This window comes from Natator depressus, chromosome 17 (assembly GCF_965152275.1).
Source record: "Natator depressus isolate rNatDep1 chromosome 17, rNatDep2.hap1, whole genome shotgun sequence".
NCBI classification, from domain to species: domain Eukaryota; kingdom Metazoa; phylum Chordata; order Testudines; family Cheloniidae; genus Natator; species Natator depressus.
In genome coordinates this window covers 17,937,167-17,960,848 of record NC_134250.1, presented here as the reverse complement: position 1 = coordinate 17,960,848, position 23,682 = coordinate 17,937,167, and the positions used below count along the sequence as shown (strand labels likewise).

The following is a 23,682-nucleotide window of genomic DNA, read 5'->3' as shown; positions in this document are numbered from 1 at the left end:
CAAGACCGTCCTTCTCTATCAGCCTTTGCGGAGAGCGTGTCCTAGTTAGGGCACTGACTGCTCTAAAGCGATCAACCTAGTGCAGCCTTTGGAGAGCTAACACATGCGTCATGTAGGGGGAAGGCCAAACGTCAAGTGCCACTGGCTTCTATGGGAGTTGTGCTCCCATAGATGGGATGGCTGGACCCCAGGGAATCGTTAACCGACACAACCCAAACAAGCAACTTTATTCACTTCTCAAGAGAGAGATGCATGGGATATTAATGGATACGCACATCAGGCGCGCTCGCCAGGCCCATCTGCCCTTCGGTGTCACAACAGCTAGGCCCTGCAGTGACACGCAGAAGATGCAAATGGCATGGCTCAGACGGAGAAAGGTCATAGCAGAGAGCTCTGCTGAGACAAAAGCCAACAGCAAAGACCGCATCAAAGCAACACAGGCCTCCAAGCTAAATAGAGAGTCTAGGATGGGAACAGCATAGCTCATCCCATCTGAGCCAAGATGACAACGCTCACGCAAAAGAAACAGCTGCCAGCTTCCCAGGAGCGAGCGAGTAAATAGCAAGGAGCAACACACCCCGAGCTGCTATACTGGGGATCATACAGATACTTCCCTGTCAAATGCTGGGCGCTGACCCAAAATTTGTGCAATAAGGAAGAGAAATGTAGCATCTGAACTGGTGACAGGAAACTGATTAAACAGCGTCTGGCCAGACTGACATCTGTTTGGAAGCAGGATCGCTAACGAAATACCCTCCTCAGCTGTCACTGAAGAATTGAAAGATGTCTTCTTCTTTGGCAGGAGTGGCTTTTGCTAGTGAGCCTCCCCATTGTGGACATGGAGGGAATGAAAGCTTGACCAGATTTGGCTCATTACTTGCCAACAAGAAGATGAAACAGTTGTATCAAGACACAGCTGTGAGAAATAGAACCAAGCCAGAGCTGCGCTGCTATCTGCCTAATGGTTTTCTCTATTCCCCTATCATCACTCCAATCAAATCTACCCAGGCTTCCTCCTTATAACTAGAGATGGGTCCCCACCACCGATGTAACAGCAGTCCAAGTAATGTATAATTCATGACAAGGGAAAATGGATAAATCCATGCTACCTCTGTGGCCACTGAGACAAAAACTGGATACAATTCAGCACGAGGGCACCATCTAACTCCTATCGCCAAAAACAATGTACATGCAAATCAGGAGTCAAATTGCCTTGACTGGCAACACGTGTCTAGGGAGGTGGAGGCAAAAATGGCTTCTGAAATGCTAGATACCTGAGACAGGAATGTGGGGAAACCTCACAGGGGTAAAGGGAAACAATATAGTCTTTGTATGAGGCACAAAGACTATGCGGTTTGCCCCAGATGGTATTCTTGATCAAACACTCCCATGGAAATTATGTAACTTTTCACTGATAGGGTAACGAGCTCTGACAACTAGGATTGGATAAGCAGGTCAGAGGAGGAATAGAGAGACTTCTCTACACAGCCGGGAGAGGCGGTCAGACTGACCAGGAAACAGAGAGGGGACTTAGTTCAGTTACAGAGGAAAAACAAAGACAATCTAGAAATAAGGGGAGCCTACCTCATTGGGCTTTGCCTAGTATTCACAGGCGTGTGATATACAGACAGTTTCTTTACCGTTGTCTCTGTTTAAGACGACTCCTGCTGTATTGGATAATTTTGTACAGAGCATCCCAAGAGAGACAAGAATCCCTCAACCTCCAGAGAGTGGTACTAAAGGATACAGAGTTTCTAGAGCCTCATTCCATCCTCACGGTCTCAGACAGGGCATGGACAGAGGTGTCTGTGCCATTAAGGTGTACTACACAAGGCTGAAGTCAGGGATCACTGGGAAGAAGCCAAAAACCCAGGAGGAGATTTCAGTCAGCAGGGGTGTGAGCGAGAGTCCAGTATTGTCAGAGTCACATTTTTTCAGGCCAAAAGGGGCCATTCTGATCATCTAGTCTGATGTCCTTTGTAACACTGGCCATTGACCTTCCCCACAATAACTCCAAGAGCAGAGGTTAGAAAAACATCCAATCCTGATTTAAAATGGTCAGTGAGGAGGAATCCACCATGACCCTTGGTAAGCTGTTCCAATGGTTAATTATTCTCACTGTTAAAAATGTATGCCTTATTTCTAGTCTGAATTTGTCTAACTTCAACTTCTAGCCATTGCATTGTGTTATACCTTTCTCTGCTACACTGAAAAGCCCATTATTAAATACGTATTTCCTATATAGGTACATATAAGGTGTAATTAAGTCACCCCTTAACCTTCTCTTTAAGCTAAATAAATTGAGCTTTTGAGTCTATTGATATAAGGCATGTTTTCTAATCCTTTAATCATTCTCATGGCTCTTCCCCGACCCCCTCTCCAATTTAACAACACCCTTTTTGAATTGCGGGCACCAGAACTGGACAGGATTCCAGCAGCGGTTGCACCAGTGCCAAATACAGAGGTAAAATAACCCTCCTAATTCCTACTTGAAATCCCTGTTTATGCATCCCAGGATCACATTAGTGGTCTTGGCCACAGCATCACACTGGAAGCTCATTTTAAGCTTATTAGCCACTACAACCCCCAAATCTTTTTCCGAGTCACCCGTTCCCAGGTCAGAGTCTCTCATCGCATAAGTATGACCTACGTTCCTTGTACCTAGATTTATACATTCACATTTAGCCATAACAACACACATATCGTTTGCTTGCACCCTGTTTATCAAGCAACCCAGATTGCTCCGAATCCATGGCCTTTTTTCATTATTTACCACTCCCACAATTTGGGTGTCATATGCAAACGTTATCAGTGATGACTATGTTTTCGTCCAGGTCATTGATAAATATACTAAATAGCATAGGGCCAAGAACCAATCCCTACGAGAACCCACTGGGAACAGACCTGCTTGATGAGGATTCCCCATTTTACAGTTACATTTTGAGACCTATCAGTTAGCCAGTTTTTAATCCACTTCATGTGCGCCGTGTTCATTTTATATCATTCTAGTTTTTTTAATTAAAATGTTGCACAGTACCAAATCAAACACCTTGGCGAAGTCTACATATTTATGTCAATACGATTACCTTTATCGATAAAACTTGTAATCTCATAAAAAAATCAACTTAGTTTGACAGGACCTATTTTCCATAAAGCCCTCATGATTTGCATTAATTACATTACCCCCCCTTTAGTTCATTATTAATTCATTTATAAAAGTTCCTTCTGAGAAAAGGTGTCTCGGAGCATTCCATGGGCAGCACAACGAGCATGAGACCAAACTGAGCTGCCAGTACAAACAAGGATCCTTCACACAGGACCATGGATGGGAGGATCTTCTTAGCACTACAGTAGTGGTTAAATCAGAAGGATTACTCACCCCTCCCCACCCGGACACCTGCCAGGCACAGCAGAAGAGATCTTTGTTTGATGTCTCATCCGAAAGAATGACGCTTCCCACACAACACAGTACTTCCCCACCGCGGCCAGTCTAGTTTGAGATTCCATACAGCTAGCCTGCAGAGCGTGGTCAGCCCCATGCATTAGGCAGGAATGCGGACTGGTGCTGCTCCAGTAGGAGCATCACGAAGGGTGATGAATGTACCCTGCAGAGTACAGTGCTGAGAAAGAGAGAAAGAAAGAGATACAGGAACAGCAGAAAGCAAACAGGGATGGGGAACTCAACACGAGCTGTTCAAAAAACAGTCGCTGTTCAAATGACACCTGCAGTGAAGCAAAGGCCATCATTACTGATTAAGTCCTTGGGCATCAAACTGTTCCAGATATTTTATGGAGACAGACACACACACTCACTCACTCCGCTACTGGAAAGCCCACCAGCCAGGACATATGGGATCTCAAAAATAACTGGAAACCACTGGCCTGCACTGTACTCCCAACAGATGACTGGACACTTTAGCATTGAGCAAAGCTCACACTCAAACATGCAGCTTTTTCTGGGATTCAGATCTGTCTCTGTGAAATCAAGCCAAGTTGTCAAGCCACAAAGAAAGGGTTTGGGGGCAGCTTGAGCATGCAGGGGCCTGGTCTGCCCATGTTAAACAGTGTTCCACAATACAAGAGCTACCAGGAGACGAATGAGTGCCCTCCAACTCCATAGGCTCAATACTAATGCACAAAAGTTTACCAGGGCCTGGTTCGAGAGGAAATCTGAGTTTATACAAGATAGCCAGAGATGGATGCACCAATCATATGACTTGAGCACTCCCAATCCGAGAGACGTGCTGGCCAAAGGCCAGTCTGTTTGCCTGATGGGGCTGTGCAACTAAAAAGGTCACAAATTCAGCCAGCACTTCAGAGATGCACAAAGAACAGCCTTGGGAATTAAAACTGGAGTAACACTTGTAATGCTATTGGGAGTCACAAGATGGTGCTATTATAGACATCATGAATTCCACCCAACTGAAGGGATAGGCAGCGTAACAAAGGTGATGCCAGGAGAGCTGATCTTCATTTCTTGGGCCTGGGTTACAAAAGGTTGCACTCGTCACATGGCAATGATCAGCATCTATCGATTCCAGGGGCTACTTCTACCTCCTTGTGAAACATCAAAATGTAAATAAGAGATCATCCCACCCTCCACCACAAAAAAAAAAAAAAAATCAAAATAATACAACCGATTAAAAAAAAAAAATAGAGGCCCCTAGGACAGAGATAATGGATACCTCTCAATCAGCTACCATCTCTGAATCTCAGGGGCTTTGACAACATGCCACTTGTTCTCAGAACTGTTCCTTCTCTGCAGTGACTTCTTCAACTGAGAATACAATGTGCCACCTGGAGCAGGTGTGTGCTAGTCCTGTTTTAACATGGTCAGTAACTGGGTGAGCTCATATCACTTCTGTCAGCCCCCTTCTGGAGGTCCCCAAGAAACAGAGAGCCAGGGACATCCTCAGGTTCATTTAGGTGTCTTTTGTGCCTCCCGTATGACTGAAACTGGGTGATTATGATGTATGACCTTGTGCAGAGGGCACTGTGGTGACCTAGGAAGCATGCCAGCCACTCAGCTTGGAATATAACATTCTCCCCAAATTACAGTGGAGATGGGGGGTAGCATTTCAGTGTTCATGCTGAATATTTCTTCTGGTCCATTTCTACCTTAAGAAATTTCTGCCCGGTAACAATTTCATGAAATTGCCTTAATTAACAAATAGGTAGCATGGCTCAAGGCCAGTCTGGACAGAGTTTTCTTGTGTTCTAGTCCATGCCCTAGGAGCACAGGCCAGCAATTGGACAGTAGGGTTACCAACTTTCTAAATCGCAGAAAACTGAACCTCTGTGCCCTGCCCCTTCCCTGAGGTCCCGCCCTTGTCCCCACCTTCTCTCCAAAGCCCCACCCCACCCCATTCCTCTCTCTCTTCCCCCCCACCCTCACTCACTTTCACTGGTCTAGGGCAGGGGGTTGGGATGCAGAATGGGGTGAGGGCTCCAGCTGGGTGTGTGGGTTCCAGGGTGGGGCCAGAAATGAGGGGTTAGGGTGCAGGAGGGGGCTCCAGGCTGAAGCAGAGGGGTTCAGAGTGTGGGAGTGGGCTCAGGGCAGAGGGTTGGGGTGCAGGGAGGGGAAGCTCCAGGAGGGGGTTCCAACCTGGGGCAGAGGGGTGGGGCTAGGGGCTCCAGCCAGGTGGCGCTTACCTCAGGCGCCTCCCAGTCCACAGTGCAGCAGGGATAAGGCAGGCTCCCTGCCTAACCTGGCTCCATGCAGCTCCCATGTCCGGCTCCTAGGCGCAGGGGTGACCAGGTAGCTCTGCGCGGTGCACACTGTCCGCGCCCACAGGCGCCACCCCTGCAACTCCCATTGGCCACAGTTCCCGGGAGCGGTGCTAACCAGAGCCACCAGGATCCCTTTCAACTGGGTGTTCCAGTCGAAAACCAGATGCCTGGCAATTCTATTGGGCAGTTACTTCCCAGAGAGGCAGCTCCCAACTGAGATCTTAAGTGTCAGTAACCTCAAATGCATCCGATGAAGTGAGCTGTAGCTCACGAAAGCTTATGCTCAAATAAATTGGTTAGTCTCTAAGGTGCCACAAGTACTCCTTTTCTTTTTGCGAATACAGATTAACACGGCTGTTACTCAGTAACCTCAAACTATTTCAGTGCCAAGGCTTCTGACATTTTTAAATTTAGTGTTATAGTGGTGTGGCTCCCAGGATATGACACACACAAGGTGGGTGAGGTAATATTGGACCAATTTCTGTTGGTGAGAGAGACAAGCTTTTGAGCTTACACAGAGCTCTTCAAGTCTCTTCAGTGTTTAGTGACATGAAGAAGAGCTCAAAAGCTTGTCTCTCACACCAACAGAAGTTTGTCCAGTAAAAGGTATTAACTCACCCACCTTGTCTCTCAGTTTTAAATGTATGCATTTTTAATTTAAGCTTTTCTCTTGCCAATCATTCCAGTGTTACTCTGCCCGGTCCTAAAATAAGCAGCCAGAACAATTCAGGCTAATAGTCTTCAGGCTATTTGAAAAATTACTTAAGACAGAAAACCATCCAGCCAAGTTAGAATGTCACAAAATTAAACACCAAAAAAAAAGATTCTAAATCTCAGGGTTTATATTTGCTAGAGTTTTCAAAGATAAACTTCAATTTTATACCCTTTTTCTTTTCAGTGAATATGCCTATTTAATGAGTAACTTTACAAGTATGTAGATAGGATGTTGATGCAATAACAGGATGGATTTGTTAGCAGTGTAGCTTCAATCACATTTTTAAAAAGGAGAATGGGCAAGAATTTGGCAAGTTTTTTTTTAAACTGTATTTTGAAGGTTAACATGCACTCTTTACAGGAATGGAGAGCCAAAAAAAAAAAAAAAAAGTCAGTTCTGGGAAATTTAAAAACCTCAGCAGAAGTCTGGTCATAAGAATGTAAAATATAAAATGTCCCATGTAAAGTGGTCGTTGAAATAAGACCAAACACACACCAAAGCACAAATGAAAAACGAGTAAGACTGACCAGTGGCCAAATGAAAACGGAGAACCAAGAGTATTAACAGCAACGTGAAAAATTAAAAATTCCCAGTGACTACTATCGTAAGTGAAGCTCAGTATTTGATGGATGCTTTTCGAAGAGGGTGGAACTATGTTCTGCCTAGATTACCATCAAGACATTTCTTTACTAAGCATGAGATTATCTCAAACCCTGTTCTGTAGCTACTGGTGATAAAGTGGGGATATATAATTCCATTCACTTTGTTGGCTAATTATTGTGCTGCCTGGCTGTCTGCAGCCATAAGATTACTAGAAGAGTCTAGCAGGTAGGACAAAGACCTGGAAGTCACGAAGCCTTAGGCAAGTCACGACCTCTGTGCTGAGGTTTCTGATTTGTGAAGTGGGAATATTGGACACCACATCTCTGTAAAGAGCACTGAGACTGGTGGATGAAGAGTACCTTATGAAAGCTCAATTTTGTAAGGTCTGAAGTCAATGGGAATTAAAAGCTCTGAGCACCTTGCAAGATCCGGCTCCAAGCATCAAGTATTTTTATTACCCCTGCATTAGCCCACAATCTCTGGGAACCTACCAGGATGAAATCCAATCCTGGCACAGGTCTCATGTGACAAGGAGTTTGGTGGCCTTATCTTAGTCCCTCATTGGCTCTGGTGCACATCAAAAAGCCCCGCTACAGGTCAGAGCGCTTGGCGTTCTCGGAGAGCCAGAGTAGTGGTATTTCAGGTCAGTAACACCAGGTGCCCCAATAAAACTGTATAAGGAAGCTTGCACAGCTAAATGCCACGCAGCAAAGCTACGGACATCGGGTAGGGTACTGATTTCAGTTATACCGGTATAAATCAGGAGTAACTCCTTTGACTTCAGTGAGTTACTTCCAATTCATACTGGGTTAACTAAGATCAGAATCCGGCCCCATATGGCCCAATCCTATGTGCTTTGCTTCGCCCAGATACCCATTAACTGAATCAGAAGCGCAGGGCCCGGCCTACAGATTGAATATACAACACGAGACGTTAAGGGCTTTTACCTCACTAAGTTGGCACAAGGTCCTGGCCACCGGCAGCTCTGATAAACCCTCTGGATCACCGTCTCCGAGCCATTCTGCACTTGGCAGGAAACCGTCCGCGTAACCGTGTAGTGACACCAGTGCCTGCAAAGAAAAAACACTTTAAATCTCAGTAGTGCAGCGAGCTGGGCAACATACGTCAGTCTGCTGCCAGCTAGGTTTACCCAAATATTTGCAATCCTCAAAGTGTTGCCTCGAGGAGATCTTCTGCGTCCGCTAATCAAAGAAATGAGAGACAGAAGAAACCTAATATGACATCTTGTCCATTTTCCAGAGGCCAGAATTTCTTACAGTGCACTATCTGGTCTCCTTTCAGGCATTGTAAGTGATGAGACTCAGGAAGGTCTTTCCAATAGTCTCCCAAAGATTCAGCGTAAATTTTACTTGCCTTAATTTCATCCCATTACTTCTGGCATTATTCCCCGACTCCCTTCCACTCTGAACAATTCCTTGCACTTTCAGTGTTTACAATTTTCAGATAATTGTGGGTTTATTATTCATAACTTTCTGCAAGGTGCCGTACAGACACTGTTGCAGACCCCAAAGAGTTTACAACCTAAAGAGGCAAGACAAAAAGGTAGCATACTACTTAAAAGATGGGAAACTGAGGCACAGAGAGATTAAGTCATACTGGAAGCCTTTGGCATAGCCAGGAATTGAAACCAGGGCTCCCAAGTCCCAGTCTAGTGGTTTGACAAAAGCAGCATCCTTCCTGTACTCCGGATAATTGCTTTTAATCTTAGTGAATATAATTGTTATTCACATGTTCCCCACTCAGTGAGATTTTTTTTTTCCCTCCTCCTCCTTTAAGGGGCATTTAGATCCAGCCAGGCCGCCTCTGTTTTGAGAGCACAATCTACACTTGCCAAACTTGTGCCCACATTTTCGCTCTTGTATCGGAACAGAGGCAGCACACAAGCCCTGGCATTCCTACCTGACTGGGGTGCAAAAATCAGGGAGAGCAGTGAGAGGCCTCTGAATTGAGCCCAAAGGTAACTTTCATGCTCGAAATACAGGAGGGAGCTTTGCTGGCACAATGTCCACAAAAGAATCCTGGGCCTCAGTATTTAAGGTAGCAGGTGCCCTTCAAAAACCTCTGGTTCATGGCCATCAGCTTTTGAGGAACAAGAATGATGGTGCCTTCAGATGTTTTACCCTGCGAGGGTTGCAGTGTGGTCACTACACCAACATAGTTGTACTGATGCAAACACTTAAAGTAGATGTGCTCCACTGATGTCAAGCGAGACTTCTTCCAGTATGGCTTATCCAGGTTTCAAACCCTACTGCAGGATCCGCACCTGTACAGCTACACCAAAGTAAAGACATCGCAGCATAGCCAATCCTTCATTCTGTAGGTATTACAAGGGTGCCCAACCCTTTTGCTTGAATTGCCCTACCCGTGTGCAGGTAGGTGCACCCCTTCCCCAACCTAGTCTTCCCTGTTCCCATTCTCTGTCCACTCTCGCCTGCCTTGCCTTTGTCCTTTTCAGCTTCTGTTCTTTTCCCCTTCTCTGCTTTCTAATTTATTTCCTTTTGTTGATCCTCCTCCCCCCATCCCCCCAGGAGGCTCCATGATCTTCAAAGAGAGGGGGAGACTCACACCTGTAGCTCCACGGGGTTGGGATGAATGCATCCAAACAGCTACGTCAAATGCTGCGGGATCAGAGCAGAGGATCAGTTAACTGACCCCACAGCTACAAACAGGGCTGGCAGCTGCTGCGGGAACAGGGAAGGAAGGGAGTGGCTTTCAAACAGCTATCATTGCTTCACCTGCAGCCATGGGAGCTCACTAACAGCAGCGATCCAAAACCCACATAGCTCTTCTTGCCAACATTGCTCCCATTGACTCTGGACTAGCATGCCACCCTGTCTTAGGGTGACCAGATATCCCGATTTTATAGGGAAAGTCCTGATATTCGGGGCTGTGTCTTATATAGGCACGTATTCCCCCCCATCCTCATCCCTGTCCCGATTTTTCACACTTGCTATCTGGTCACCCTCCCCACACCTCAAGGGAGCCCACTGTGACATTTCACTCCATATTCTTTATGAAAATATGCTTAGGATATGAATATGACATAACAGATATACTTTATGAAAGATGTGAGAGATCGTTGGAAAGATTAGGATTTACTGAATGCGATTATACAGTTTGTATGCCTGTATCATTTCTGTATCTTAAGTTAGGAATATTGACTATGTATTTGTATTTCAAATGTGTTACTTTGGGTGTCACCCCCAACCAGCCCTTCAGGTACAACAATGGAAAAGCCAGACATGGCTAATGGCCCATTAGCAAAAACAATGGACTGTGAAAGAGTCTTCCTGTGGATGCTCCAGACAGCCTACGAGCAATGGCTCCCATAGCCCTGCAGAGACATGGGTCTGAGTCACGTGGTACTGGACCCACTCCCTGGAATGCCAGTGTTCTTCCACTGGGAGACAAAGGGTTCTCCACATACACAAGAAGGCAGGGGAGTGACATAATCGTGGTTTTCCTCTGCCTCCCCACCCAAAGAGACAGTGAAAAACATCTGGAAGCAAGAACTGAACTGAGGCGAGAAGGGTTGAACCCAGGCTGGGAAGGCGTCCAGTCTGTGAGTGGAAATACCTGAAATCTCCAGCTGCAGGCCAATGCAGCTGCCTTTCAAGATTTTCTGTAATCTACCTGTGACAATATTTAGCATGAGAAATTACTATTTGTAACCAATTTCTTTGGTAAAACAAGCTTAATTTGCAAACTGGACACCATTAAATTAGGCTTGAATAAAGACTGAAATGGATGGGTCATTACACAAAGTAATATCCCCCCCCGCCCCCGTTACTCTCACCTTCTTGTCAACGGTTGGAAATGGGCCATCCTGATCATTCAAATGGCAACCCCATTTTTTCATGTTGTCTGTGTGTATATATATCTATATCTATCTTCCTACTGTATTTTCCACTGCACGCATCCGATGAAGTGAGTTTTAGCCCATGAAAGCTTATGCTCAAATAAATTTCAGAGTAACAGCCGTGTTAGTCTGTATTCGCAAAAAGAAAAGGAGTACTTGTGGCACCTTGGTTAGTCTCTAAGGTTAGTCTCTAAGGTGCCTCCAATAAATTTGTTAGTCTCTAAGGTGCCACAAGTACTCCTCGTTCTTTTTGCTGACACAGACTAACATGGCTACCACTCTGAAGCTTAGTATGTGTGTTTTGTTTTATTTGCTTAGTAATCTGCTTTGTTCTGTTTGCATAACTGGGGGGTTGTAAGAGGCCGTGCATACCTTCCCTCCAGATTGAGGGAGGAGGCAGATTTCATAACATACCTTTGGGTCTGCACTCTAAGGGAGGTGGACAGCTGAGTTCTGGGGCAAGTCTCTTAAGCAGAGGCTTCCCAGAGCTGATCTCAGTATCTGTGTCCTTCTGTAGTTGGGAGTGGCCTTGCCTGTGTGTGCTGGAGGAGCCTTAATAGCCTGGCTCAGCAAGACAGGTAAAAAGGGTGCCCTGGCTGGCAGAACAGGTGGGCTCAGTGATATCCCAACACATCAGGTGGCAGCTTAAGGGGTCCAACCCATTACAACAACATGTTATGGTCACAGCCCAAGTATTTTCCAGGCTTGTAAGTGATGCAGGGGAATTGGAGAGCCGTTTCTCTCAGAGGTTTATTAGTATTCTGCAGTATTTTTCAGGCCTATTTTTATGGTTTGACTCAGATGGGTATTAATGTGACCTCGTGCCACCGGGCCCTCTCTCTAGACATTGGAAAACAGTTGACACTGCAGGACTCCACTGTGGGAAAGGCCTAGAGTGGTTTCACCACTCCAGCTGTCACTTTGGGGGATTTTTGCCAGGCAACCTTGGAAAAAGGAATCAGGAGAAGCTAAGTAGGAAACTATGTTAAAGATTTAAATGAAGAGCTAATACTGGTTTGCATAGCCATATTCAGTACAATCCCACATCACAGGATGAAGATTTTCATGGTCATAAAACAAGCAAGATTATCAGTGCTGTGTCATTTATTCATATGCCATATCTCATTTATAGGAGCAACTCAGCTTTGACCACATTGGGCTGTAATGTTTAAAGATACAAAGCATGTAGCTTGCAAAGATGATGTTCCAAATGAATTCCAGTGAACGTCTGGGGATAATAGACATCCTGCTTTCTACAAATACATAATACTAGTATCTGGGCTCTGGATCCAAACTCCGTAATATCCAAATGTCATTGCTACCCTCTGAATCATGCTTTAAGTCAGGGTTTCCTATATAGGGAATTGAGCTGCAAGATGGAAAAATGTTAATGAAAGCTCAAATCATCCTCTGAAGATATTTGATCCTTTAATGGGCTGTAAACAGCTTCCATGAGTTAAGATTAAGGAGAAAAAGAGGGAGAATGTAACAAAGATGGGGAGGGGAGAGGACTGAAGAAAGGAGTTGGTTTCAGATTGGACTAGAAAATACACATTATACTGTGGTTAGTGCCATTTCAGCTCTCAGCCTTAATGGGAGGATTTGCTTAAGGACTGCAGGAGTGGGCTCTGTTCTAGGGCACTCCTAGCCCTGGGAGAAAGGAGACATTGCACTATGCAGCAACGTGCAACAGATCAAGAATGGACACTGCTGACAAACGGACACAAGGGAACAAACCAACACACACTATGTAGCCTTATCCTGGGCAGATCACATACCTCCCATAGCTCAGGGCTTCTCTTTACACTTTGAGAACACTTTTCTAGTTTGCCCTTCCAATAAAGGTTCATTGAATTGACTACTCCCCATTATAGGCAATATCCCTATAGTTATAAACTGCAGACATGTGCCCCCCAGCCTGCTCCCTCTGAACTTTCTTCTATTGATTTCAACGGGCATGGGATAACAGACTGGAAGGGAAAAATGCTTCTGTTATGCTGCAGAGGTGTTTAATGGAAAATACAGTGAGTTTGATTCTCCCCACTGCTTTTAGGCTACTATAACTCTGACTTCAGTGGACTTACGCCTGTTTCACTCTGGGAGAAACAAATCCAACTCCCTTTGTGTCTCTTTTTCACTTGCCTAGACAAAGTGTTTCTCTGTAGCACACCAGACAAGCTCATGGACTTCACAGAGACTAAATGGACACAAATCTGACATCAGGAATCATAACATTCAAAAACCGGTAGGAGAACACTTCAACCTCTCTGGCCACTCAGTAACAGATTTAAGGGTGGCAATCTTGCAACAGAAAAGCTTCAAAAACAGACTCCAGCGAGAAACTGCTGAGCTTGAATTAATATGCAAACTAGATACCATTAACTTAGGCTTGAATAGAGACTGGGAGTGGCTGGGTCATTACACATATTGAACATATTTCCCCATGTTAAGTATCCTCACACCTTCTTGTCAACTGTCTAAATGGGCCATCTTGATTATCACTACAAAAGTGTTTTTTCTCTTGCTGATAATAGCTCATCTTAATTAATTAGCCTCTTACAGTTTGTATGGCAACTTCCACCTTCTCTGTATGTGTGTATATATATCTTCTTACAATATGTTCCATTCTATGCATCCGATGAAGTGAGCTGTAGCCCACGAAAACTTATGCTCTAATAAATTTGTTAGTCTCTAAGGTGCCACAAGTACTCCTGTTGTTTTCACAGAGACTGAAATCCAATCCATCAGATGACATCATGGGATCTTGATGTTCTAGAGGGCACAACATGGGTGGACAAAAATGCAGGCTCTGGAAACGGATGCAAAACATGCTAGAGAATGAGGTACTAGGGCTCTTTGGTGCCAAAAGCAACAGCAGCCATTTGCATCTGTCTTTAAAAAGAGATTAAAGACCAACCAATATTGCTTTCTGCCTTTGGATCTGGCTGTAGAGTAGCCAAACACTGCATCTTGGGTGCCTCTAATGAATACCGTCCCCTTACTTTAGGAACCAAAATACTTAGCACAGCGAGGTGGCAATGGGTGGATTGCCACCATCAAAAGCTACTAGATGCATATTGTGAAGTAAGCTGTTTTCTATGCACTGTGTCTTTAAGAATACAGTGCGGAGCCCTAGTCTGTATTCAGGGCATTAGTCAAAACCAGCTGCAATGAGAGTGTTTCTCCCCCCCCCCCCAACACACACACACACACACACACACACGAGAAAATTGTGTGTGCACGCGCTTTCGGGGGAGATTTTCTGGCTTGGCATCTACCCAGGTCAATGGGAATTTGGCTTTGGATTGTCACTGGTGCCCATGAAAATGTGGGCAAGGGTGTTTGTTCCCCTTTAGTGACCACACCACATAAGGGAGAGTAGCCTGACACTGCTTACAGCTGATCGGCTGAGTCCTTGAGCTCCAGTGGTAAAGGTCTGTGCTTTTAATGCAAGTGATCCTATTCCAATTGCCATGACTTACTACACAATGGATTGTGGCCTGGAAAAGCTTTTCTATTAAGAATTATTTTCCCATTAAGCAAGTTGATCTATGTGGGCTCACACGTATCAGTTAAAGAGAGAGAAAATATTTATCCCTGGGTATTCTACCGTGGGCTAGAAGAGGGTCACAATAAAACAAGAACCTATCTAGATCACTGTCGGGCCTACCAGAATTATAACAGCTAGAATTTAGGGGCCATGTGCTGTTAGAGTGCAATGACTTTAAGACCTAAAGGGGACACGGACACAGAGAGATTTCTCCTTTCAAAGCCATAAAATCTCAGCTGGAACAGTCCCCAGAGTGCGAGCAGGCACTGCAGTGCCTCAGACTAAAAGTGATGAAAGACCCCATCTTTGCTTACACAGACTATAAATGACCCTTTGCATTATGGACAGATGCTAGAAAGAAAGGTTTAGGAGTATTACAGGCACAGGTCCAGGATGACACAGAACGAATTATTGCTTATGCAAGGAGGAGACTCAAGCCAAGTAAATGTAATGACTCAAATTACAGCTCCTTTAAGGTTGGAGCTGCTAGATCTTAAATGTGTCCATCGTTGATATGTTTAGCAAATGCCTTACAGAATTTACACTCCACTGAATAGTTTAGAGAAGTGGCTCTCCAGCTTTTCCATTCTGCAGGCCACTTCATGAGAAACACTCTCCACCCACCGCAATTTAATTCTTGAAAAATGTTCTATTCTGCAGACCACCAGGAAGGCTTCCGTGGGACCATTGCAGACCGTAGTTTGTGAGCCACTGATTTAGAAAACTCAAGCTTGGGGCTATAGAGTAGAGTAATGTTGTCAGCTAGGATTGAGAAACAACATGTAGACACCATTAGACATCCTTGGAGATTTACAAAAACAACCAGGAGCACCTTAAAGACTAACAGATTTATTTCAGCATAAACTTTTGTGGTAAAAAGCCCACTTCTTCAGATGCATGAAGTGAAAATTACAGATGCAGGTATAAATATATTGGCACATGAAGAGAAGTGGAGAACCAGTGTAGACAAGGCCAATTCAGTCAGGGTGGATGTGGTCCACTCCCAATAATTGATGAGTGGGTGTCAATACCAAGAGAGGGAAAATTGCTTTTGTAGTGAGCCAGCCACTCCTAGTCCCTATTCAAGCCCAAATTAATGCTGTCAAGTTTGCAAATGAATTGTAGCTCTACAGTTTCTTTTTGAAGGGGTTTTTGTTGAAGGATGGCTACTTTTAAATCTGTTACTGAATGTCCAGGGAAATTGCAGTGTTCTCCTACTCTCCTGTGAGTGTGCCAGTATATCTATGCCTGTATCTGTATTTTTCACTCCAAGCATCTGAAGAAGTGGAGGTTTTTTTTACCCACAAAAGCTTATGCCCAAATAAATCTGTCAATCTTTAAAGTACCACCAGACTCCTCATTGTTTTTGTGGATACAGACTATCACGGCTACCCCTCTGATACTTAGGAGATTTACGGTGTAGAGTGGGAAGATGGGGGAGGGCTACGAACATTCCAGGATGTCAAGGGGTAGCAAACTCAACTCTGTTCAAGCCTGTTTGGGCAGAGACCTGTTAGGAGGGTCTCAGCAACTGCTACTATGACAGTGTTAACAGGCTGGAGGCTTTTGCCTAACCCACCCTGTTAGCAGATGCTCAGAAAGGGTTAAATAGATTCTGCTGTCTCTGAGTCAGATGACTCATTACCCCACCTGGACATAAGGGAGATGACAGAGAGGCTGACTGACTATCAAGGGTGTGGGCTGAGCAGTCCTGAGGGAGGAACTCAAAGAGCAGCCAACCCTGGACAGAAGACTTGAGCTGCATTTCATTATTGTCAATTTCTGTATTAATAAAGCCAGACACCAGGAAGGGGGCAAGCTTTTGACCTTGGCATAGAGCAAGTTGGGAAAGCCATCTCTTTAGAACCCCCATTTGGATGAAAAACCTCAGGCAAGAGTCTCTAGGGTCATATTTCTTCCTAAAATTTCTGCACAGCTGGCAATCCTGCAATAAGAGAGAACAGAAGGGACAAGAGAGGGAGGGGAAATCAGAGGTAACACAAGTGCAGCTGTCTAAAACATTCTAACCTCCAAAAGAGGCCATATACCCAGCTCTCAACAGCAAATTAACGGCTAGTTTAATTGTGTTGGCTTGGAGTAACCAAAAAGCTATTTCACTGGGGGGAAGGAAGTGAAGACAGATAGGAGAGAGACAAATGAACAATACAAAAAAGAGCACAGAGGTTTGCAAATATACAGTTTTCTAAACCCACTGCCCTAGAATAAATATTTGCAAATACTTAACTTTTTCCATTTTAAAAGCACAACTAAAGGCCGTATGGCTAAAGCAAACAAGAAGTCCTGTTCACAGCAGCAAATCTAGATTGGTTTAGTCTATGAAACAATATGAGCTCAACAGCCTCTGAGCTTAATCCAGCCTCCGGTTTTAGTCAAAAGGCTACAGCTTGGAAATGAAAGCTGTTACATTCTTACTTTGTCCCCCTTTTCGCTGGGGGACCATGGTTCAATGTCATAACTGAAAACTGAAATAGTACCATGTCCCTTTAAAAAAAAAAGTCTACAGTACGCAGTTCTCAGGACCTTGTCTCATGTACTCAGCAAACTGGATAATGTAGACAAGCCCCAGTGACAACTGGATAATACCCTTAAACAGCGTAACAAGTTCACACTAGTCCAACGCACCACACTTTCAAACAGTTCTTGAAGCTAGGCCATTTATCTTGGTGCAGAGCCAACTGAAAGGAGATGAGGACATGACTTCTGTGCCACCCACCCACAAGCAGCACATACAGTACAAGAAGCCGGGCACTAGTGATCAGTCAGCTAGACTGACCTGGGCTGAGACAGAGAAAAGCAGCAGACGATCTTGGAATTGTATCTGTTCTAGAAGGATGGTTTTTACCAACACCTGTCTCACGAATTTGGACAAAAGTTGATTGCTACAAAGTTGGCATTTCGTTGCTTGTAGTTTGCCCTATAGCTTTTAAGCTGTGTAAACAACTGCACTGAATTATCTTTTTGTTTTCATAAGGATAACAGATTGTATGTTATACTTAGCACAGATCAACATTTAGGGTGCAGAAAACAGTAGGAGTGTTTTGAGAAGTAGAGAGATTTTCCTGAGTTTCCTCATAACATTTTTCTCTGACGCTATCAATTTCCCTGCAATACTGGAAAGGAATTTCAATAAAAATCAAAGGTCGCTGACTTTTAGTGGGAAAAAGATGCTGATTGACTCAATGAAAGTAAACCATGTCCTATTCTCTTTGTAAATAGCACAGCGTCCTACTTGCCTTGCCAGAGCAGCAATCCATACATTGCACTGCGAAGCCTACAGTTGGAAGGAGTCAGTTATTTATATATCCCCGAGACTAGCAGCAGAAACTGCTCCTGTGCATGCCAAGAAATCTCAGATCTGAAGGCTGCCAGGCACCCAGGATTTCTCTTCACACATAGCCTGATCCTACATAGCCACACGCTATTCCCCTCTTATTCACAGACATACCCGTTCATCCGACCCTCCATCATTAACTAGTTACCTGAGGTGGCTATGACTGAATTGCAGTCTTTAATGCTGTCACCTGACTGAACAGAGTCCAACGTGCTCCACTGGCAAGAACGGTTCCAAGCTGGATACAGATGAGCTTGATTCCCTCTTTAAAACGTTTTCCAAGACAGAGCAGAACTTTCCCCCTCAAAAGTTGAGAGGTGTCTAGATCCAGGGTTACAGTTCAGCAATTTCAAGGAAAGTTCAGAACTGGGTGCCAATTTGTCCAAAGCTCAGGGATGCTCAGATCTGGGGGGTTGTTTAGGTCCATCTCTAGCATGTAGATACGTACCTGGCCCTTATCACCACTGTCATGCTATCTGGGGTGGCTTGCGACTGTGAATGCCTGCCTCAAGGCAGACCGTCAAAAAACAGGGCAGACACCCCAAATTGGTGGTGTGTTCTATAATTAGACTTCACCAACCCAGTAACAAATGTGAACTTCTGAAGCACTGTAACAATCTTGCCATGGAGTCAGTCCCCTCAGGCTCCAGTCTATCCTGATACCCAGGCAAGCTGGACTTAGCAATAAATGGGCACTCATACACACAAAATATTCAGATTTGAGCATAAGCTTTTGTGAGCTATAGCTCACTTCATCGGATGCATGTGATCAAATAAATTTGTTAGTTTCTAAGGTGCCACAAGTACTCCTTTTCTTTTTGCGGATACAGACTAACACAGCTGCTACTCCGAAACCTGACACAATATTCAGGTTGTTCCCAGTCCAAAGAGACCAGTCACTTACCCCCGATCAATTTTTATCTTAGATGTCAAAGACAATACCTGTAGCCAATTCTGCAATAAACTAATTAAAAGGCTTATTAACTAAGAAAAAGCAGTCAGTTATTTACAGGTTAAAGCAAGCAAGGATATAACACAAATGAGCTTCCAAATCTAAATCCTAAGAGCAACAGAGTTGTAAAGACCTGTCAATTCAAAATGTCTTTGAGGGCAAACCCAGGGATATCCCTAGGGGATGTCTCGCTTTAGTTTAGAGCTCTGGCTCAGAGTTCAAACAGCAAAGAGATGATCGTTTTTCCTTGTGAGGCATTTTTATATCTTGTTCCCTCAGAAAGCAAGCTGATAGCAAGTTTCCACGCAGGTCCCTCCTTCATGGAGTCAGGGGAGGAATCCATTTAAAGGCTTTGATCCTTGATCTCGCACAACGGCTCATTTGCATTTAATAAAGATGTTAAATCCTGTTAGAGGCCATCATTTGCATTCCACAAGGCTTTTTCCCTGTTTCATGAGTTACGTAGTCACAGAGGGTTACAATGCAAATGCTTGCTCTCGCTTTAGAATGTTGGGTATAGCTGAGTGAGAACTATACATGCAGCCTCCCACACACACTTTATGAAACACTAAACACATTCTTATCAACTTAATGTCTAATATTCTGATAATGTTAAGACACAGGTAAGCAAGACTGGTTTCCAGCTACGCATTGAGTGAGCCTGGGACCTTGGTCTGCCAGCGTCACAACCACAACATCCAAGCACCTCACCTCATTATGGATTGTATCTTCACTCCTGCGAGGAAGGAGACAGGATCACCATTTTTACAGACGAGGCACTGAGTAAATTTGGGGATTTGCCCGAGGTCACACAGGAAGTACATGGCTGAGCCAAGGCACTGAACCCAGATCACCCCAGTCCCAGTGGCCGACCCGCTAGTTTGTACTTCCTAACCTTCGTAAAGACTTGCAACATGCTGTCCTGTTCGTAATGACATACCAAGCTCGCATAACTCTATGCCTAGAAACTACTGTGAAGGGTGCACTGGAAATCCAGAAAGGCAAAATACCCAGTTCCGTCCTTGGGGGTACCAGAACCATGAAACTGTTTTACAGAAGGTAAAGGTGGAAAAACTAATCTTTAGGCATTAGCATTTGCGGTGGGCAAGGGAGGTCAAAACTGATCAGGGAGAGAATAGCTATTATTTATGCCCAGAAGAAAAGAGGTTATGCCTAGAAAAAGGCTGTTAACCATCATGGATATTAGCCCTGGAGGAAGGAAAAGTGGCAGAAGATCTTCAGAGCAGCCAATCGCTGCCCAGGCACCTCGAGAGCTGTAGGAAACCTTTGGAAGAGGTGCAGCATTATTTATCCAGGTAAAGGAATGGAGCCATCTGGAGAGGAAAGGAGTGATGAGATATATATATTCTCTCTCTCTTTCGCGCCCCGCCCCACCCCGGCCTGACACCACGCCTGGTGTGTTGTCAGAACTGCCATTGCTCCAGGAGGAGTCCTCTACTTTAGCCATGAAAATTAACTCCATCTCCACACTGACTGTACTCTTCAGCTGCTACTGAGGCCAAGTGTACTGAACGGTGATTTGCTGGGTTTGTAATGTGGCAGCTGACTTTCCTATGCCGTTACTCCCAGGGTTGGCCTCATTAACATTCCTAAGAAACGACACAAAGTTGCACCTTACTCCCCTGAAATAATTGAAATTACCCAGTTGAGGAAAAAAACTCTATTATAGTAATCAAGAGCCTAGAAACAGCACAATCTTTCGCAGTGAAGCTAGAACTGAGCCCCGGGGGAATAAGAACCATGTTAAGAATAATGGATCTAATCTCCCTTAATCATAAATTTTGGTATTCACCACCACCACCAAAGTTTGGACTTTGGCATCTACAGCTGTACAGGTTTCAGAGTAGCAGCCATGTTAGTTTGTATTCACAAAAAGAAAAGGAGAACTTGTGGCACCTTAGAGACTAACCAATTTATTTGAGCATAAGCTTTTGTGAGCTACAGCTCAAAGTGAGCTGTAGCTCACAAAAGCTTATGCTCAAATAAATTGGTTAGTCTCTAAGGTGCCACAAGTCCTCCTTTTCTTTTTACAGCTGTACAGACTTCCTTCATCCCACCAGAAGGTATCGCTTGGAGGACAGAAGTTACTGCTGTGTTTCTATACAGAAGAGAGAAATTTATGATTTTGTTTAAAAATGGTGTGAATTGAGTATTTGATACAGGTTTTGACCAATCAGGTTCTAAATTCCTTCTGCAGCTTAACTAGTTAAACGAAAAGTGGGCCAGGATCTGGTAACAGTGTCCACAATAGCTTTATTCTGCAGCTGCTCCTGCTCCATGTGACCTGCATATAGAATGATCTCCATCGTGTCTGGCACATGGGGCTTGTGCTAGACACGAAGGAACACAGAATGAATGCTTTGAAAACAAATCAGAGAGGCAGAGGGAGTGTAAGTAGGAGTCCATTCTATAGATAAAATAGAACTGCTCTACTGTAAAGGCAGAAGACAACTTATCCTTGGTTCAATAGGCTCTGGATGTTATAATAAGCAAAAGTAGCACATAAGTAGCTCAGACGTAGACACAGGAAGCCTCAATCTATAGGCAGAGCTGGTCACATTTATTATTATGGTTGCCTTACACCTCCCTGCTTGTACCATTGCCAAGCTAACCATTTGGGCTGAAATTTTCCCATGCTGGATGTCTCTCTCCCTCAGGCTGAACTCTTTTTGGACAATTTCAGCCAAAACAGTTCAGGGAACGGTTACAGAAACAAGGCCAAGGACAAACACATTGTATTGCCCACGTTAACAGATTCTGGCAACCTTTTCATTGAGAAGCTCTAGCACCCCATGCATTGAGGTTGGGACCTGAACTTCGGCAGGTGGGTGGCTTTAGTTTCAGAGCTATAGCTTGAGCCTTCCCTGTGAAAGTCTGTCCAAATTTGGTCAAAGCAGCTTTTCCCAAGAAGTTTGCACATGCTCAGCACAGACATGCTTAGCTTTGCAGCGGTTTTCTGAAGATTCCACCTGCACATAGCATGTTTGAGCTCAGGGCTGCAGGGGGATGAGCAGGACATTTCCCTGCAATTTCAATCTCCCAGCTGCACCAGGCCATACTGCATCCAGGTCTGGGCACCAGAACTTAGAGCAGGGAGTTTGCCTCTCCTGTGCTCTCAATGCCCAGTCTATTGGGTCAAAGCATCATGGAGGACAACACTGCCTCAGAACAGTGAACAGACTGAACAGACTGCCCAAGAGACGAGAACCAGACCTAGGGGAGGAGACTGGGAGCCAGGATGGAAAACAAAGGTGGGGGAGACAGATTTGAGGATAAACCAGAGGAAAGCCTGGGACTGGAACCTAGTGGAGCTGGGGAAATGAGATGGAGGGCAGACAGATCTGATGAGGAGCTGGGTTGTGGAGATGGGAGAAACTGGGATTGGCTAGGCAAGGACACTGGGACTGGGATGAGAAGCCTGGGAGCAGAGACTAGATGGGCTAAGTGAAACGAATGGGACTGGGATAAAGAGCAAAGGGTGAGAAAGAGACAGGATTGGAACTTTGCCCACTGAAGCACACTCCCATCCAGAGCCTGGAATGGAACCCAAGATTCCCAAGTCTCACCATTCCTCTGATGTCAGCAAGTATCTGTGAAACCCACTGGCAAAGTGTCTCATCCCCTTTCAGTGTTGGTCCATATAGAGGATGCCAACCTACTACTGCTATCATGTGCAGTGTTAGCTCAAGTGCCAGAGGTCTGTGTGGTGCATCTGAAGGGTTAGACCCTGCTAATAAGCCATGTAGGTGTCAATATGATGCCACTTGTTGGCATTTCTATTTTCAATTTGCTTTTTTAAAAGCCCTAGAAAATTACACACATAAATATGTTAAAGAACCTTAAGGTTGCAAAAGTCAAGCACTCAAAAGTTAAGAAATGCCAGAAGTGAGGTTGTCAAAGCGCTGTCCCTTCTGTGCAGTGAATGAGGCAGGGGTTCTGCATGCAGAAAAAAATAGTATGTGATCATGTAATTAAAAAGACTGTATCATAATGCATACACAAAAGGCAGAATTAAGGTTGCACAGGCAACCTTAATCTGGCATTTCCTACATTTTCAGTGCTTGATTTTGCAACCTTAACATTCTTTTTAAGGTAGTTTGTGTTTTTTTGGGGGGGGAGGGGGGAGTATTAGATATAGGACATGAGGGGGGATGGTTTTCTCTGGCAGAAGGGTCTTGTTATTTATCTGTAGGATTTCTGATTCCCCTCATCTTGCCAGTGACATGTTATGACTGAATCAAAGCCTATCAATTGTCTGCCGGAGCCAGGTCCATCATCATGAAAGTGATGGGGGCTATTCCATGGCTTTAAGTTCTCAAAAGCGGACAGTGGCTTTCACTTCGAGAGTCCTCTTCCTGAAGACTTATTGTTATAAGCATTCCAGTACTTTGCAGTAATGTGGGAGAGCTGTAATCAATGAGGGGACAGTGGTTTCCGGCATTCACTTTGGGGGCAGGGGGAAGGGGAGAAAGCACAAAAATATCCATGGAATTCAACTTTGCTGAAGTTGACTGACTGGAATTTGGCATTGGATATCCATGCAGTATGGAAATCGTGCACAATTACAACCAAGTATGTCATTTTTGCAAACCCGATAGCTCTCCATTTAAAAAAAGAAAAACCTGAGCCTAAACATTTTTGCACAGTTGGATACTCACTTGCAGACTAGTCTCCCGTCTTCATATTTCCAGGACATTCACAGGACTGGTTTGTTCCTTTATATAAATTTTCCCTTTTCATTTCAAGGTCAGATTTTCTAGAGAGTCACTGATAAAAGCTGCAGGGCGAGAACTGGAGGGCAAAACACCATTTAAGTATTTGTTTAAAATATACTTTTGTTTCTAAAGAACACAATCAACTTTTGCCTCTGAACTTGGCT

The 23,682-nt window shown here is 44.5% G+C and overlaps 1 protein-coding gene across 3 annotated transcripts in view; it reads right to left on the bottom strand.

The window, feature by feature from the left end:
* The window catches only part of COL26A1 (collagen type XXVI alpha 1 chain), a 222,162-nt gene that overhangs the window by 178,968 nt on the left and 19,512 nt on the right, over window positions 1–23,682 (bottom strand). For all 3 annotated transcript variants that reach the window (XM_074974580.1, XM_074974582.1, XM_074974581.1), the window contains exon 2: window positions 7,996–8,118. In XM_074974580.1, the coding sequence (XP_074830681.1) occupies window positions 7,996–8,118 (123 nt within the window). The remainder of the gene's footprint in view (window positions 1–7,995; window positions 8,119–23,682) is intronic.